Here is a 14,286-nt window from a genome sequence, read left to right as displayed (position 1 = left end):
TTGTATAAAATGAAAAAGAATAAGCAAAAAAAGAAAGAAAAAGAAAGGGGAGAAAACATACCAAACCCGTTCCGGAAAAAACTACAAAATAACCCGGCCAAAAAATTTACTAATTTTGAGAGGACATTCCCTTCCACAAAGAAGTATCTTAATAACGTGAGGGCGTGGATGAGGAAGAAAATGGTAAAAATGACACTGATGCAGCCCTGCACTACTTTAGGGGGAGGCAGGCTATTGATTCAAGATTGTACTATTCAAAGTAGACCCAAAAGATACAAATAAAGTCCTATACATCTTCTTGTGTGATAGATGCTCAAGGAAACTATATGATTTTTAGTTGCGAGTCGATAGTTGACTTGCAACTGGGCTCTTACAAACATACGTCTCCCCTAGTTGCGAGTCGAAGGTTGACATGCAACCGGAGCCACTACAAAAAAATATGATGCGTCCCAGTTGCGAGTCGATGATTGACTTGCAATTGGGCCCCTACAAACATACATCACCCTAGTTGCGAGTCAATGATTGAGTTGCCACTGGCCCCCAACAAACATTCACCCTCCTATTTGCGAGTCGATGGTTGACATACAACTGGGGCCACTACAAAAAATTATGCCGCGCCCTAGTTGCGAGTCGATGGTTGATCTGCTACTGGGCCCCACAAACATATGCCTCTTAGTTGCGAGTCAATGGTTGACTTGCAACTGGGCCCCTACAAACATATGTCCCCCTAGTTACGAGTCGATGGTTGACATGCAACTAGAGCCACTACAAAAAAGTAGACTTGTCCTAGTTGCGAGTCGATGGCTGACTTGCAACTAGGCCCCTACAAACATACTTCCTCCCTAATTGCAAGTCGACCTTTGGCATGCAACTGGGGCTACTACAAAAAGTACGACGCATGCTAGTTGCAAGTTGATGATTGATTTGCAACTGGGCCCCTACATACATACTTCCCCCGAGTTGCGAGTCGATGGTTGACTTGCAACTAGGGGCCGTACAAAAAATATGCCCCCCTAGTTGCCAATCGATGGTTGACTTGCAACTTGTCCCTCCCCCCTACAAACATAAGTCCCCCTAGTTGCGACGATGGTTGACATACATTTGGGGCCACTACAAAAAATGTATGACACGTCCTAATTGCGAGTCGATGATTAACTTGCAACTAGGCCCCTACAAACATACGTGACCCCTAGTTGCGAGTCGATGGTTCACTTGCAATTTCCCCTACAAACATACGCCCCCTAGTTGCGAGTCGATCGTTGGCTTGCAACTAGAGAAACTACAAAAACGTATGATGCGTCCCAGTTGCGAGTCGATAGTTGACTTGCAACTCGGCCCCTACAAACATATGCCCCCTAGTTCCTAGTCGCTGGTTGACTTGCAACTGGGCCCCTACAAACATACTTCCTTCTAGTTGCAAGTCGATGGTTGACATGCAACCGGGATTACTACAAAAAAGTACGACGTGTCCCAGTTGCGAGCCGATGGCTGACTTGCAACTGGGGCTCTACAAACATACGTCCCCCTAGTTGCGAGTCAATGGTTGACTTGAAACTGGGGCAACTACAAAAATGTACGACGAATCATAGTTGCGAGTCGATGGTTGACTTGCAATTGGGCCCCTACAAACATACGCCCCTAGTTGCAAGTCGATGGTTGACTTGCAACTGACCCCTACAAACATACGGCCCCTAGTTGCAAGTCGATGGTTGACATGCAACTAGGGCCACTACAGAAAAGTACGACGCGTCCTAGTTGCAGGTTGATGGTTGACTTGCAACTGGGCCCCTATAAACATATGTCCCCTAGTTGCGAGTCAATGGTTGACTTGCAACTGCCCCCCTACAAACATACGCCCCCTAGTTGCAAGTTGATGGTTGACATGCGACTGGGACCACTACAGAAAAGTACATCGCGTCATAGTTGCGAGTTGATGGTCGACTTGCAATTAGGCCCCTATCATACCTCCCCCCTAGTTGCGAGTCGATGGTTGACTTTCAACTGGGCCCCGACAAACATACTTCCCCCTAGTTGCGAGTCGATGGTTGACTTGCAACTGGAGTAACTACCAAAAAGTACGATGCATCCAAGTTGTGAGTCCATGACTGACTTGTAACCGGGGCCGGTACAAACATAACGCCCCCTAATTTCGAGTAGAAGGTTGACTTGCAACTGAGGCAAGTACAAAAAAGTATGACGCGTCCCAGTTACAAGCCGATGGTTGACTTGCAACTGGGTCCTTACAAACATTCGTCCCTCCTTGTTGCAAGTCAATGGTTGACTTTGCAACTGAGCCCCTACAAACATATGTCCCCCTAGTTGCGAGTCGATGGTTGACATGCAACTGGGGCCACTACAAAAAGTACGACATGTCCTAGTTGCAAGTCAATTGTCTGCCGTTGTCCACCACTTGACCAAAGGGCACGGTCGATCGAAGCTTCAAAAAAACTACAACCCACAAAATAAACTCAATACACAAAATATAAAAACGGCCAACTAAAAATAGTCATATCAGGCCTCGCTGCTTCACGAAGGACGAACAAAAAACATAACACAACGACAACGAGCACAACTCAAAAAGCACCTATATCTAAAAGTATGAGAGTTGGACGAGACATGGTTAACTCTTATCTAGATGAAAATTAGTTCGCGCCGCCTGAGTTCGCGCCGCGAAAATGGCAAAACAAAAGATGCATGCACAAGCAGGCTGACCAGTAGACACCAGACATATGACGCGACACGGGACACTCGCGGCAAAACAATCCGATCAAGATTTTCACGACATTTAAAGCAACCAGATGACAGAGTGAAAACAGTATAAGGATTTAAACAAATCAATAAACATGAAAAAAGGAAGGAAAAATAAGAAATGGAAAGGAGGAAATAGAGAAGATAAATAGAAACAAAAAATCATAATTTAAAATAGTTCATAATTTAAACAAATAGGGAAATAAAAAAAAGAAAACATAGAAATACATGCAACTTGGTCGTGACAAAAAAATTTAATCAAGTCGAGACATTAAAAGGCTTGACTATTTTCACAACTAAATCATGCTTTTACTTTTTGAGTGTGTAGTTTTTCACAACAAAAAAAAAGGACACATCAGCCTACAATTTTGCTAGCATGACAACGGCCCGAGGAAGTAAGAGGACACAATCATCTAAAGAAAACAAAGTCAGCCCAGGTAAACACAAGCCCACACCGGGCACATGCAGGAAACGGCCACAGCCACGACACGAGAAAAGAGCGTGACAGGGGGACACTAATGGAACGCACGCGGGAAGAAAAATATTTTTTTGCACGAATCTTGGAGCTTTAGTGTGTGATGGATAACTTAGATGTGACATAACTAAAAAACATCTAGATGTGTTTTAGTTAAACTGATATAAAAAATGATTAACAGAGATAACCGAGGTAAATGATGATGCTGGAATTGCTACAACTTTGACGACGTGTGTATCAGCTCTGCGACAGCCGTCTTGCTCTGGCCAGGCGGCAAGGATAGCAGGCCAAGCTCTCCTCGTACACCATCGGAGCCAGCGCCGCAGCTCCATCCTCCATCCCCTCCAGCGAGCGCAGGTCCTGAACCGTCTGCTCGGCCGGATCATACAGCCCGATCCTCCTCCCGGCGCTCAGCAGGACCCTCCCGTCGTCCGGGTGCACGGCCAGCGGCACCACGTCGTTCGTCCCGAGGTCGTACCCCGGCGGCGCTCCATCCAGCCGTATCACGCACGCCCTGCCCCACCCGCTGCCGCCGCGCTCCAGCCTCCACACGTCCAAGCTGTTCGCCGCCGGGTCCGCGAGGACGGCGTGCAGCGCTCCCCCGAGCTCCGCCACTGACGCGCGGCAAGGGCTGGTGCCGCTCCACGCCGCGATGCACGCAGGGCAGGGCACGACGTCGAACGTCCTTGTGGCCACGTCGAACGAGACGACGGCCCGCTCGCGGCTCCGACCCAGCCGCGGGTCGCTCATCCAGTACAGCGCCCCGCCGACGTGGACCGGCGGCGCGTCGTCTGCCACGGGCAGGGGCGGCGGCGCCAGCACGTAGTCACGGCAGTGGTGCCCGTAGTTGCCGCACTGCAGCATCGCGCTCACCGCGAAGTAATGCCGGGAGTGGAAGTCCTTGCTGCGGTACACGATCTCCACCAGCGCGTGCTGGCGCGACAGCGGGTCGAAGGTCAGGCCGACGCTCCTGCCGGCGACTTCTTCTTCGTGCATCCTCGGGATTCTAGTGTTGGGGTAGGATCTGTGGAAGCCGGTGGCCGGGTTGTAAGATAGTCGCGCGTCGCCGTGCTCACCAGGTTCATCCCGTGGCAGGGCTTGGAGCAGACCACCTTCGCGTCAAGCAACGCGCCGCCATGGCCAGTCGCCGGAGCTTCTTCGGCTCCGAGCCATGGATCCAAGGGGGCGAAGCTGAAGGCCGCCTCCCCGCCGGCGCCCTTGCCGACAAGCATGAGCTTGGGCCTTCTGCCCATGTTCCTGTATTGAGAGTACGCCTCGAAGAAGCTCTCGCTCTCGATCAGCCCGAGCCACTGCTTGCAGACCGCCTTGTACCTCAGGGTGGACACGGTCCGGGCCGGTCCGGTCCCGGTCCGAGCCGTCGTTTGGACCGGCCGCCGGCGGTCCGGACCGGACCGGACCGAGCATCACGACGGTCCTGATTTCTGGGACCGGACCGGCAGCGGCCAAGCCCGGGCCGGACCGAGCGGACCGGCCAACGACCACCGGCGGCGACTTGCACGGGTGCAGCGGCGAGGTGTGCGACGTGCGCTGGTGCTGTGACAAGGTGGGCTTCATGCGAGAGCGCCGGCGGCAAGGTGGGCGAGGTGTGCGCTGGGCGGCGCGCCTGTTACCCACGAACCTGCAGATATTTGTTCATTAGCAGTTTTCCCTATTGCATGCAAGTAATGTAGAACGAGTATGCGGCCAAGATTTTCTGTTTATGGGCCTTGCCGTGATTAGAGGATCAAACCTGACGTCGAGTTCTTCCTCAAATGGCGCCATGAGTTTCGGATCAAATCGTGATTCCGTCCTATTTTTTGTTTCCATCTTGACTGCATAAAAAAGGAAACTGCAACGTGGGGTGATGGCCCATGATTATAGGAATTGGGCGCTATTACATCTACTCCTTGCCTTTCAAAAATACTTGCCTAATTAGTTGGATGCGAAAATCACGGTTGAGCTTTTCTCCCACGATCAAAAAATCACGACCGATCGATTGTTGCTCCCAGATGGTGGCTTGCGTTACGTTCGTGCTGTGCTGAAACGGCTGCCATGGTTGCTCTTCCAAGAAAACTGTATTTTCTGACGAAACTGAAGAAAACTGTATTGTCTGACGAAACTGAATTCTAACAGCTTACTGCTACATCTGACGAAACTGTATTTTGTGAAACTTCGACAGCAGTTGTAAACTGGCATGATCGACGGCGGCCAGACGTAGAGGAGGCAGTCTACTACGGGCAGGTGAAGACGGCGACGGTCGACGACGGCGGGAAGGTGCAGCGCTCCCTACACTGCTCCTCCACTACTCCTTTCGCGCAGGTCGCCGCCGGGATTGTCGGTCTGCTCGGTCGGCTCGGTCAAAAACAGGACCGGACCGAAGATTTCTCGGGCCTGATTCTTGAGCTCGGACCGACCAAGTATTTTACCGGGCCAGGACCGTTCGGTCCGGTCCTTCGCGGGCCGCGAGCCGGGCCAAAAGCCCGCTCGCCACGTCCAGCCTGACTTGTACTGCACCACCGATTTCGCCGGGAGGCGGAGCAGGATCTCTTTCGCCGCCTTCGCCGGAGCAGACGACAACGCCATCTCCTCCTCCGTCTTGTGCACCGGTGCAATCATGCGCTCTTCGTATAGGCTGAACCTCGAAGGAGGTGGCTTGCCATATCCGTTCCACGACGTGTTCGTCTCGATGGCTGTGGCTATGAGGATGGTCTCCAGAGCTTGGGACCGGAGGTCGTAGGTGAGCACCTTCTTCTCGAACTTCTCGAGCACCTTGTGCTTGCAGGTGGTGATGACCATCTTCTTCTCCCCTGGCTCGCCGCCATTGCCGACGGAGCCGATGACTCTCACGGTCTGCGGATCGCGTAGCTCTCTCCGGGCGGGATGCGATGATAGGTCGATCCAATGGTCCAGCGACCACTCGCCGGAGGTGTAGTCCAGCAGCCGCCAGATCTCGAGAGCGCTGGTGTAAGGGTCGCCCCGGAGGTCCCGGACCAGGCACAGCTGGTCGTCCATCGCCGCCAGGTGCCCCGCCGGCGCCTCGGGACGGGGCATGCCGACTATACCCCCGTGAAACGTGAGGTGGTGATCCGGCCGAACATCTGGTGGCGGGAAGCAAGGCTCCCGGACGCATCCGAAGGTCTCGTCGGCGACGGAGAAGAGCACGATGGCGCACCTCGGCCTGATGAAGACGTTGTGAGGCTCGATCAACCAGTGCAGGAACCCGCTGGCGAACACGGGCGTCAGCCTCTGCTCGTCGGCGTTGGCCACGGCGGAGGCCGTGGCCCTGCGCAGCCCGAAGGGCACCCCTCCGGAGGCGGGCGGCCTCCAGCAGCGATGCCTGCTGCAGGCGTGTACACCTCGCAGCTGACCGTGTCCTGCTGCTGCCCGCGGGGCGGGTACGCCCGTCTGACCAGCCTCACCACCTTGTGCTCCCGCGACCGGGCGTCGAACCCCAGCCCGGTGCTGCAGCTGCGCCAGTGCGCCGGCGCCGCCTCGTCCGACGGCGGCAGACGCGCGAAGGCCCGCGTGGCCGGGTTGCAGACGTAGTAGGCCCTCGCGATGGCGTCGTACAGCAGGGTGAGGCCGTGGCACGGCGCGGGCGTGAGCACCTCCACGCGGTTGCCGCGGGCGTAGTCGAGGGTGAACAGCCTCTCGTCCTGCCCGGGGCCCGGCGCCGGCGACAGCGGGCGCGCGTACGCCGCCGTGGCGTCGAACCCCGCGGTGGGGGAGAAGTGCAGCAGCTTGGGCACCGGCGACGCCGCCCTGGCGACCGCACGGTAGAGGGCGCAGAACTCGTCCGAGGAGAGCAGCGCGGCCCAGGAGCGGCAGACGGCGCGGCACCTGGCCACGGACTTGACGGTGAGCCGCAGCAGCACCTCCGTCATGCTGTCCTCCGCCACCGTCGCCCTGAGGCCGGGCACGACGACGGCCGCCTTCATACGCTTGCTGTCCGGCGCCGGCATGGCATCGACCTTTGCGTTCTCGGCGTTACTCATCATGATGTGAATGTGATCCTGCAATCAAATCAACAGAGCAAGATCGATCTTGAGTAAGGCGGATCCGATCGTTGGCATCAAGAAAAGGAATCGATGAAAGAACGCGAGGACCTCCTTGATTACGAGGGAGAGCGAAGGAGCCGATGGCGTCCGGGGAGATCTTCACCGCGGGCAGGCCGAGGCGAGTCCGGCGATCTTTACCGAGAGAAACGGGTAACAAAAACACAACACACGGGGACGAAGAAAAAGGAGAAGACAAGAGCAGGAGAAAGAATACAAGCAGCAAATCGCAGCGAATTGAAGGGGGTGGGGATGATGCCATACCGGCGAGACGGAGCAGAGGGTGGATCTTCTTCGGGGCTGAAGGCGGCGGGCTTGATCTCTTCTCTTCCTCGCGGGGTTTTCTCCGAGGATAGAGAGGGACGCTATTTATCGGACGTCCTGATCTGCCACGTCGAGACTAAACCCTAGTTTTTTTTTTCTGTGAATGACTAAACCCTAGTTAGATCTCTAGAGTCCGTAACAAGAGCTCGGTTTTTCTAGACAAAAGACGAGTCTATGAATGAATAATCTGATCAAGAGATAATAAAAACTACGACATGACTCGGGCATCTCCAACCCCCATACCGGACACCACGGACAGGGAACCGGCGCGGAGACGCAAATGCGGAAGGCGACCATCTAACGCTATCTTCTAAATGTTCGTCAATTTTAAAATTCAAATCCATCCGATCAAATAGCACTCTCTGGATCACAATAAAAAGGGGCAAATATGCATAGTTTTTACATGTCCGGTCACAAAAGAATATCAATCCGGCAGTCCATACAAAAAATTGGATTTACTCGCCTGCCGGGCATGCAATCCGAGCCTCCACGCTCAATTTATCGTCTCCGTCTCTGCCTCCTTCTCCGCCGTCTCAGCCGCCTCCTTCTTTGTCGCTGCCTTCTTTGCCGCCTCCAACTCTTCCTTCTGCTATCTAAACATCGTGAAACGGACTGCTTGCACCATCATACTTGCGTCGTCATCTAAACCCTCAATTCAAGGTCAAAACCTTCGCGTCTTCTGAAGCTTCGATCATGGCTTGTTTGGAGGCATAGTAGTACGAAGCTTTGTAATGCTCCGGCCATGGTGGTGTCTGCACGCTCGGTGACAGCAGCGGGGCCGCACATTCTAGGCTCCACCCTCCACCACGTCCACCACCACTCCACCTCCGCCTCTGTCGGCCTTTTGTTTCTTGAGCGGTGTCGTCATTGCCTTCGTTTTGAGGCAGCGATTTTGCCTATCTCCGAGTTGATCTTCCGGACGAGTGTGATCGCCAGATCCTCCACCACCGCCACCTCCGGCAGCTTCTCCTATGGGTCCATGCATCAGTGGCAGCGAAAAAAGGCGGGAATTGGGTGAAGAGTGGCGGGATGAAAACGGAGAGTAGGGGATTTTATCGTGGAAACGGTGTAAATAGCTACAAGCACAGGCTCCGCCTTAGTTTTGGGTGGGTTAGTGGGTGTCAGATTCTATGTGGCTTGTGTCCGGACTCCCGCAAACCCCCCTTGTTTGGTTCTGGTTTTCGTGAAAAATATAATCCGGACCGCTCCGCAGACTAATGAAGTTTGCTATTGGATGGCTTGAAGGGTCCGGACAGTTGGGTCCTAACGGATTTGAGCATTTTGGAGGTCGGGTTTGGAGATGCCCTCATGCCTTGCTTAAAGATTGACATTCTCAGAGCAGATGGAGGACTAGGGACGCCCGTCGCTTCCCTGCAAAATGTTGGATTGTGACTGCAAACATCCAACCGTGACTTGAAATCACTCTTGAGAAAAAATAAGTTCTTGATATACTTGTGTAATGACGATGGCCACTTTTAAGGCATCTTCAACGCGTGGACCTTCAAATCGCCTGCATCCGTCCGAGCCGCGCGCTGCAGACATGTTTTGCCACCTAATATGGGTATGTATCCGTCCATGGACAATTCCGAGCGTCCTTTTTTCCGTAAACCGGAAGCAAACAAGAGGGAAGGGGTTCGCGGGAGTTCGAACCATCGCCACGCACGCGCCGACAACCATGGCCCTCCCGAAAACCCTCTCCCACACCTGCGCCCTTTCCCACAAAAGCGTCAGCGCCACTTTCATGTCGGTCCAGACTCCAGAGCAGACGTGACCTTTCACTAGAGCCGACACTGAAGCGGCGCGCCGGCCGAGAGCAACGCCCACTGCGCACGCTTTCTTTGCTTTGAAACGACATTCGTCTGCGTGCCTGCCTCCATCAAACAAGCGTGTGCCGGGGAATCTACTCTAGCGCCTCAAGCGCAACACATATATCCCTGTGCTGACCGGCATTAAACACCTCGTTGGTTGGCGTCTCGCATCCACTTGCTATTTAAACGTGCCAGGCGCTGGGCAAGAATCACAAACACCTCCGCTCTCCATTCCTCCTTGCACCACACTCACTAAGGCCTCTGGCTCCAACACTCTGTGGGGCGACCTCTCCGGTGAGGAGAAGAAGGTACTCTCCGGCATTGGAGCTGGCTGGGTAGCTCGGCAAGCCAGCCGGATACAGGCTGGCTTGCCGACAAGCTCTCCGGAGCTGGCGCCACTAGATGGCCAACGCCGTCTCCCACCAAATCCGCCGCGAGCGATGGCGCAACGCTGCTAGTAGGCTTGAGAAAGAAGTCATGTTCGTGGAGGCTGATGCGGCAGAGGAAGAATATGACTGGGGCACCGACGACGACGTGGCCAACTCCGCATTGGCCACGCCCTGCATGCCAACGAAGCCGGCACGTCCAAAGAATGAGTTAGGAGGCCACCTTGTTAGTAAGAGCAAAACAGGAGCGACCACGTGATAAATGTGGTAAGCAATCCAAACTATTTATGAACAAACAAAAAAGAGAGCAAAACAGGAGCAAATATTAACTGAAAAATGATAAACTATGGAAAGAATGATACCGGAGTTACTAATAGAACCGTAAGCAGACAATTCTCGTCCTCTACGGTGCAGCCGATTTGGTGGGCCAAGAGTCAGGAAAACCTTATTTTTGAACCGTACAATGCCACAATCGCCAGCATAGCACCGCCGCCGAGAAACCAAACTCTAAACCTAAGAGACCTAACCTAACTACAACGCCGCAATGCAGATCCTAGGTTCCCACCCCCTTCCGCCACCGGAGCGGCACGCTGAGGAGGAGGGAACCGTGGCCTTGCCGGCGGGGATTGGGTGGAGCGGCAGCGGCTGACGTCTTCGATAGGGTGCTCTCAGCGGTTCCCCTGTTCTTCTTACTTTGATTTCTTGCTTCAACTGTCAAGAAAAAAAAATACATGCTGCTTGCTTGCTTGCCTGATGGTAGAGAAGAGAGCAATCAAGTGTCAGGTTCGTTCTGAATTAGTGTTACGTACAATCTTGAAAAGAAAAATAGTGTCCGGTATTGGGCTTTGGACGTCTGCTAGTCTAGTCGGCTGAGCACATCATATTTCAATGGATCACTGGCCATACTGATATGGCCCAGTTCCATTTGTGCACCATGGCTAACATACACATGTGCTACTTCATTATATCCACGTATGCAGTAAAGTACTGGTTGCATGCTTTGGATAGCATCCATGAGTTTCCAGTACTGAATCAGCAAAACCTCCTGACCGGTTCTACAACCCATCGATCGGCTGTGCTCTGCCTCTGATACGCCATGCACCGTCGATTCGCTAACAAGCGCAGGACGCGTGCAATTACCGAATAATTGATTCACTGGCATTTACGTCGTCACACAACAAAAATCGAGAAATAAATTGTGCAGCTCATGGATTCCGACAGCAAGCGGAAGAGGCAAGAACCCTGCACAGAGAAATGAGCAGCAGCCATGGTTGGAGCTTGATCAGAGCAGCTCAACATCAGGGCTATTTATGTGCTGGAAAGACTAGGTTCGAGTCTCCTCATTCTCCTATAAGAATAAGACAGGGGGCTTCTTTCCCTCTGTTCTTATTTTTTTTTATGTGCTGGAAAGAAGTGGAATAACTGATTCACCAGCAAGTTTACAATGTTCCATCTTCAGCATTTATCGTCGGCACGAAGCGAATCGACAAACAAATTAATACTGTCCAGGAATTCTGAACTGTGACAGCAAATGAAAGAGGGCAAGAAACCCGCACAAGGAGAGGAGCAGCAGCCAACGCTGGAGCAGACTTTGCCAAACAAAGCAGTTCAGCGTCAGGAAACAAAGTGCATTTCTTGCTTCCAAGATGAAGTCCCAGCCCTACTGCAAATAGTTGATGCAAACCGGAGACATCATGCAACATTCCGAATGTGCAAGGAACCACATCCCACGCGAACCATGCTATTGGGCAAGGGGCAAAAAACAATGACTTTTAGCACCACGGTTACTTTCAGCATCAAGAAACAAAATTCATTTCTTGCTTCCAAGACAAAGCCCAGGTGGAACTGCAAATAGTTGATGCAAACTAGAGACATCATGCAACATTCAGAATGTTCAAGTAACCACAAATCATGCCATTGGGCAAGGGGGCAAAAAACTATTGACTGACATGACTTTTAGCACCACAAGGTGAGTGATACCAACACTCAGAAGCATATCAATTCGTGCGACTTCATTCATAAATGATAGAACGGTTTAATGGATACACTTGACACTCAAGGGCACAAAACAATGTATGTGCTTTCTCATCAAGCTGGTTTCAGCAGGACCAACATCATGAATATATAGCATGCTTAACTGCCGTAAGGTTCCAAGATAATACAAACTTAAACGAGCTGAATAGAAATTGGTTTCAACAGAACTAACATTATTATGAACAGCATTCTTAACTGCGATAATAAGGAGATGATACAAACTAACAGTTAGCAAAGCTCAAATATGGTATCTCCTTGCAAAGGGTGTGTCCTTTCAAAGGGGTCAGCTCGACCCAAATCATGGACACTAAACTTCATATGGTAATTATAGCACCAATCGGTAGTAAAACGAATCCGAGCACCTCTTGAGGCCCTACTATCCACCTGAAGCTTCTTATGATGTTGTGCAAAAAAATCCTCGTTGAAATCTTCAACATTAACCTCAAGAGTCATTAATTCTAGCACGCGAGCATTTAGTACAAAAAATGTGGCCAAGTCAACATGTGACTTAATTCCCCGATAATAATTCCATACAATAGTCTTCAGACGGATGTCAAGTGATCTTATAAGAGCCCGGTGTTTACGACGCCATAGGTTGCTAATCCCTGGTCCACTTGACTGAAAACGAACAAAGAAAACAAAATAAAAACCAATAATTTCAGAACAGTAAATGAATCAAAGGAGCAGTCAATACTAGATGAACCATCATCACAGAAGAAGTATCACCTCAATGTACAACTTTTCCAAGCACGGGAAGCATCTCATCAAGTCAAGAACAACATCAAGACTAAGAGAATGCATAAGGATAGCTAAAATCTTGACAGTGCGCACCGCTGCCGTCAGGCGGTCAACACCCATTCGCTTCATGGAGCATGAAAGACGATATTAGACCATCTATAAGTGCAGATAACATGTAATTCAGCAGCACATTGAAAGCAAGTAGGGAGGGCACACTACCTGAATAACCGTCGAGTCGAACGGTGCCGAGTCAAACGAGATTCTAATACCATAATGAGTAGAAAGGCAGCCCATGACCTCGAGTTTAGGCGCGGAGATTACCGATATAAGACGGCACTCGCATGAACCAAGTGTGAGCAAGCTTTCAAGACAAGGGGCATTCTCGATGATGAGTTCCTTAAATTTGGTCTCTAGCCGATTGCTATAACCGCTCACACCAATGCTTCTAAGGGTAATGGAGTTGATTCTGACACAACGGAAGCCCCCACTGTTCTTAATAAGCAAGCACTCCAGAGCGGGGCAAGCGGCAATCATGGTGTGCAGCGAGGATTCGGATATGCTGACGCTCTGAAGCGCGAGCTTCTGAAGCTTAGGGAAGTGAAGCGCTTGAATGATGTCGTCGGGAAGGTGGCAATCTCCAATGATGGCAACACAGAGGGTGTCGGAGAAGCGGAAGGCGGCCGAGGGCGGCATCTGCACCGTTGCCGGTGGACGCGGTAACTTATGATTGAAGCTGCACAGCTCGAGCTCCTGGAGGTTGTTGAGGGCGGGGGACCGGAGCCAGGCATCCGCTCGGTCGCCGGCGAGGTGGTAGACGGGGGCGGAGAAGCGGCGGCCGGGGCCCTGGTGGGCGGCGAGGACGCGCGATATGGCGGCATCGAGGCCCTCCTCGTCGCGTAAGAAGGAACGGTGGTCGAGGTTGAGCGGGGCGGTGCGCCAGAGGCGGCGCCACCGGGAGGCGAGGACCTGGGTGCGGCCGCCTTCCTTGGTGGGGAGGAGCGAGACGATCTCCCCGAGGACCTCGTCGGGGAGGTCGCTGATGCGATCCACGCCGGCGCCTCCTCCGTCCGCATCGGATCCGGGAATCTGCTGTCCACGGTCCTCCGATGTAGGTTCCGCGGCGGGCGCCTCCGCAGGCGTCGGCGCCGGCGCCGGGGCGGCCGCCTCGCGTGCCGTTGCTTTCCTCTTCCTCGACCTAGAACCAGGAGCGCCTGCCTCCACCCCCATGGCTGGCGGTTTGTGCGGCGGGAGCACGCGAGGAGGAGGAGGCTGGCGTCGACGCCCAGCGCTAGGCCGCCGCCGCCGAAGCCGACGCGATCAGAGAGGGCATTTTTTGAGATCAGAGAGGTGGGCGGCGGCGGTTTTGGGGGGAAATGCGTGAGAGCGTGGCGGGTCACAGGAAAATGAATTCGAAGCCCACTCACAGGCTGACACGGTCGGCCCAGCGTTTGCTACCAATATAATCGTTTTTCTTTTTATTTTACGGTTTGATAATATAATAGTCTGGACAAGTCGCTGCTGATACTCCTTAAAAAAATCAAATGCTGCTGATGATTTTCTCTTAGGTAGCTGATACATTGGGCGACACATCATTTTTCCAATTTGTACATATAGATACCCGTATTATTGATTCAGTGACAAGTGCAAATACTACAAAATTTGTCAGAAATACTAACGCCCATACGTGTGGGCGTTTGAGTTTGCATGAATCTTGACAT

The 14,286-nt window shown here is 52.6% G+C and overlaps 3 protein-coding genes across 3 annotated transcripts; all 3 read right to left on the bottom strand.

Annotated features, from left to right (window-relative positions):
* Positions 1–3,306: 3,306 nt before the first annotated feature.
* On the bottom strand, positions 3,307–5,486 carry LOC123180730 (uncharacterized). The gene is made up of 2 exons (XM_044592853.1): positions 4,974–5,486; positions 3,307–4,862 (listed from the first exon to the last, which is right to left on the bottom strand). The coding sequence occupies exon 2, from the start codon at positions 4,217–4,219 to the stop codon at positions 3,461–3,463; it is 759 nt and encodes a 252-aa protein (XP_044448788.1). The 5' UTR covers positions 4,220–4,862; positions 4,974–5,486; the 3' UTR covers positions 3,307–3,460.
* An 847-nt stretch (positions 5,487–6,333) lies between these two features.
* Positions 6,334–7,713, bottom strand: LOC123180722 (F-box/kelch-repeat protein At3g23880-like). Its single transcript, XM_044592840.1, has 2 exons — positions 7,330–7,713; positions 6,334–7,236 (listed from the first exon to the last, which is right to left on the bottom strand). The coding sequence occupies exon 2, from the start codon at positions 7,219–7,221 to the stop codon at positions 6,463–6,465; it is 759 nt and encodes a 252-aa protein (XP_044448775.1). The 5' UTR covers positions 7,222–7,236; positions 7,330–7,713; the 3' UTR covers positions 6,334–6,462.
* A 4,198-nt stretch (positions 7,714–11,911) lies between these two features.
* LOC123066672 (putative F-box/FBD/LRR-repeat protein At5g44950) lies at positions 11,912–13,929 on the bottom strand. The gene is made up of 3 exons (XM_044489715.1): positions 12,788–13,929; positions 12,557–12,691; positions 11,912–12,448 (listed from the first exon to the last, which is right to left on the bottom strand). The coding sequence occupies exons 1-3, from the start codon at positions 13,793–13,795 to the stop codon at positions 12,059–12,061; spliced, it is 1,533 nt and encodes a 510-aa protein (XP_044345650.1). The 5' UTR covers positions 13,796–13,929; the 3' UTR covers positions 11,912–12,058.
* Between the last annotated feature and the right edge of the window lie 357 nt (positions 13,930–14,286).

The sequence above is a fragment of the Triticum aestivum genome, chromosome 1A, assembly GCF_018294505.1.
Source record: "Triticum aestivum cultivar Chinese Spring chromosome 1A, IWGSC CS RefSeq v2.1, whole genome shotgun sequence".
NCBI lineage: Eukaryota > Viridiplantae > Streptophyta > Magnoliopsida > Poales > Poaceae > Triticum > Triticum aestivum.
The sequence above is the reverse complement of the archived record's forward strand: the minus strand, read 5'-3'. Positions and strand labels throughout refer to the sequence as shown.

Coding starts and splice junctions, on each gene's coding strand:
- LOC123180730 (XM_044592853.1), bottom strand. CDS start 4,219: ATGCACGAAGAAGAAGTCGCCGGCAGGAGCGTCGGCCTGACCTTCGAC.
- LOC123180722 (XM_044592840.1), bottom strand. CDS start 7,221: ATGATGAGTAACGCCGAGAACGCAAAGGTCGATGCCATGCCGGCGCCG.
- LOC123066672 (XM_044489715.1), bottom strand. CDS start 13,795: ATGGGGGTGGAGGCAGGCGCTCCTGGTTCTAGGTCGAGGAAGAGGAAA. Junction 12,692..12,787: donor TCGACTCGACGGTTATTCAG/GTAGTGTGCCCT, acceptor TGCTCCATGAAG/CGAATGGGTGTTGACCGCCT. Junction 12,449..12,556: donor TGGAAAAGTTGTACATTGAG/GTGATACTTCTT, acceptor GTTCGTTTTCAG/TCAAGTGGACCAGGGATTAG.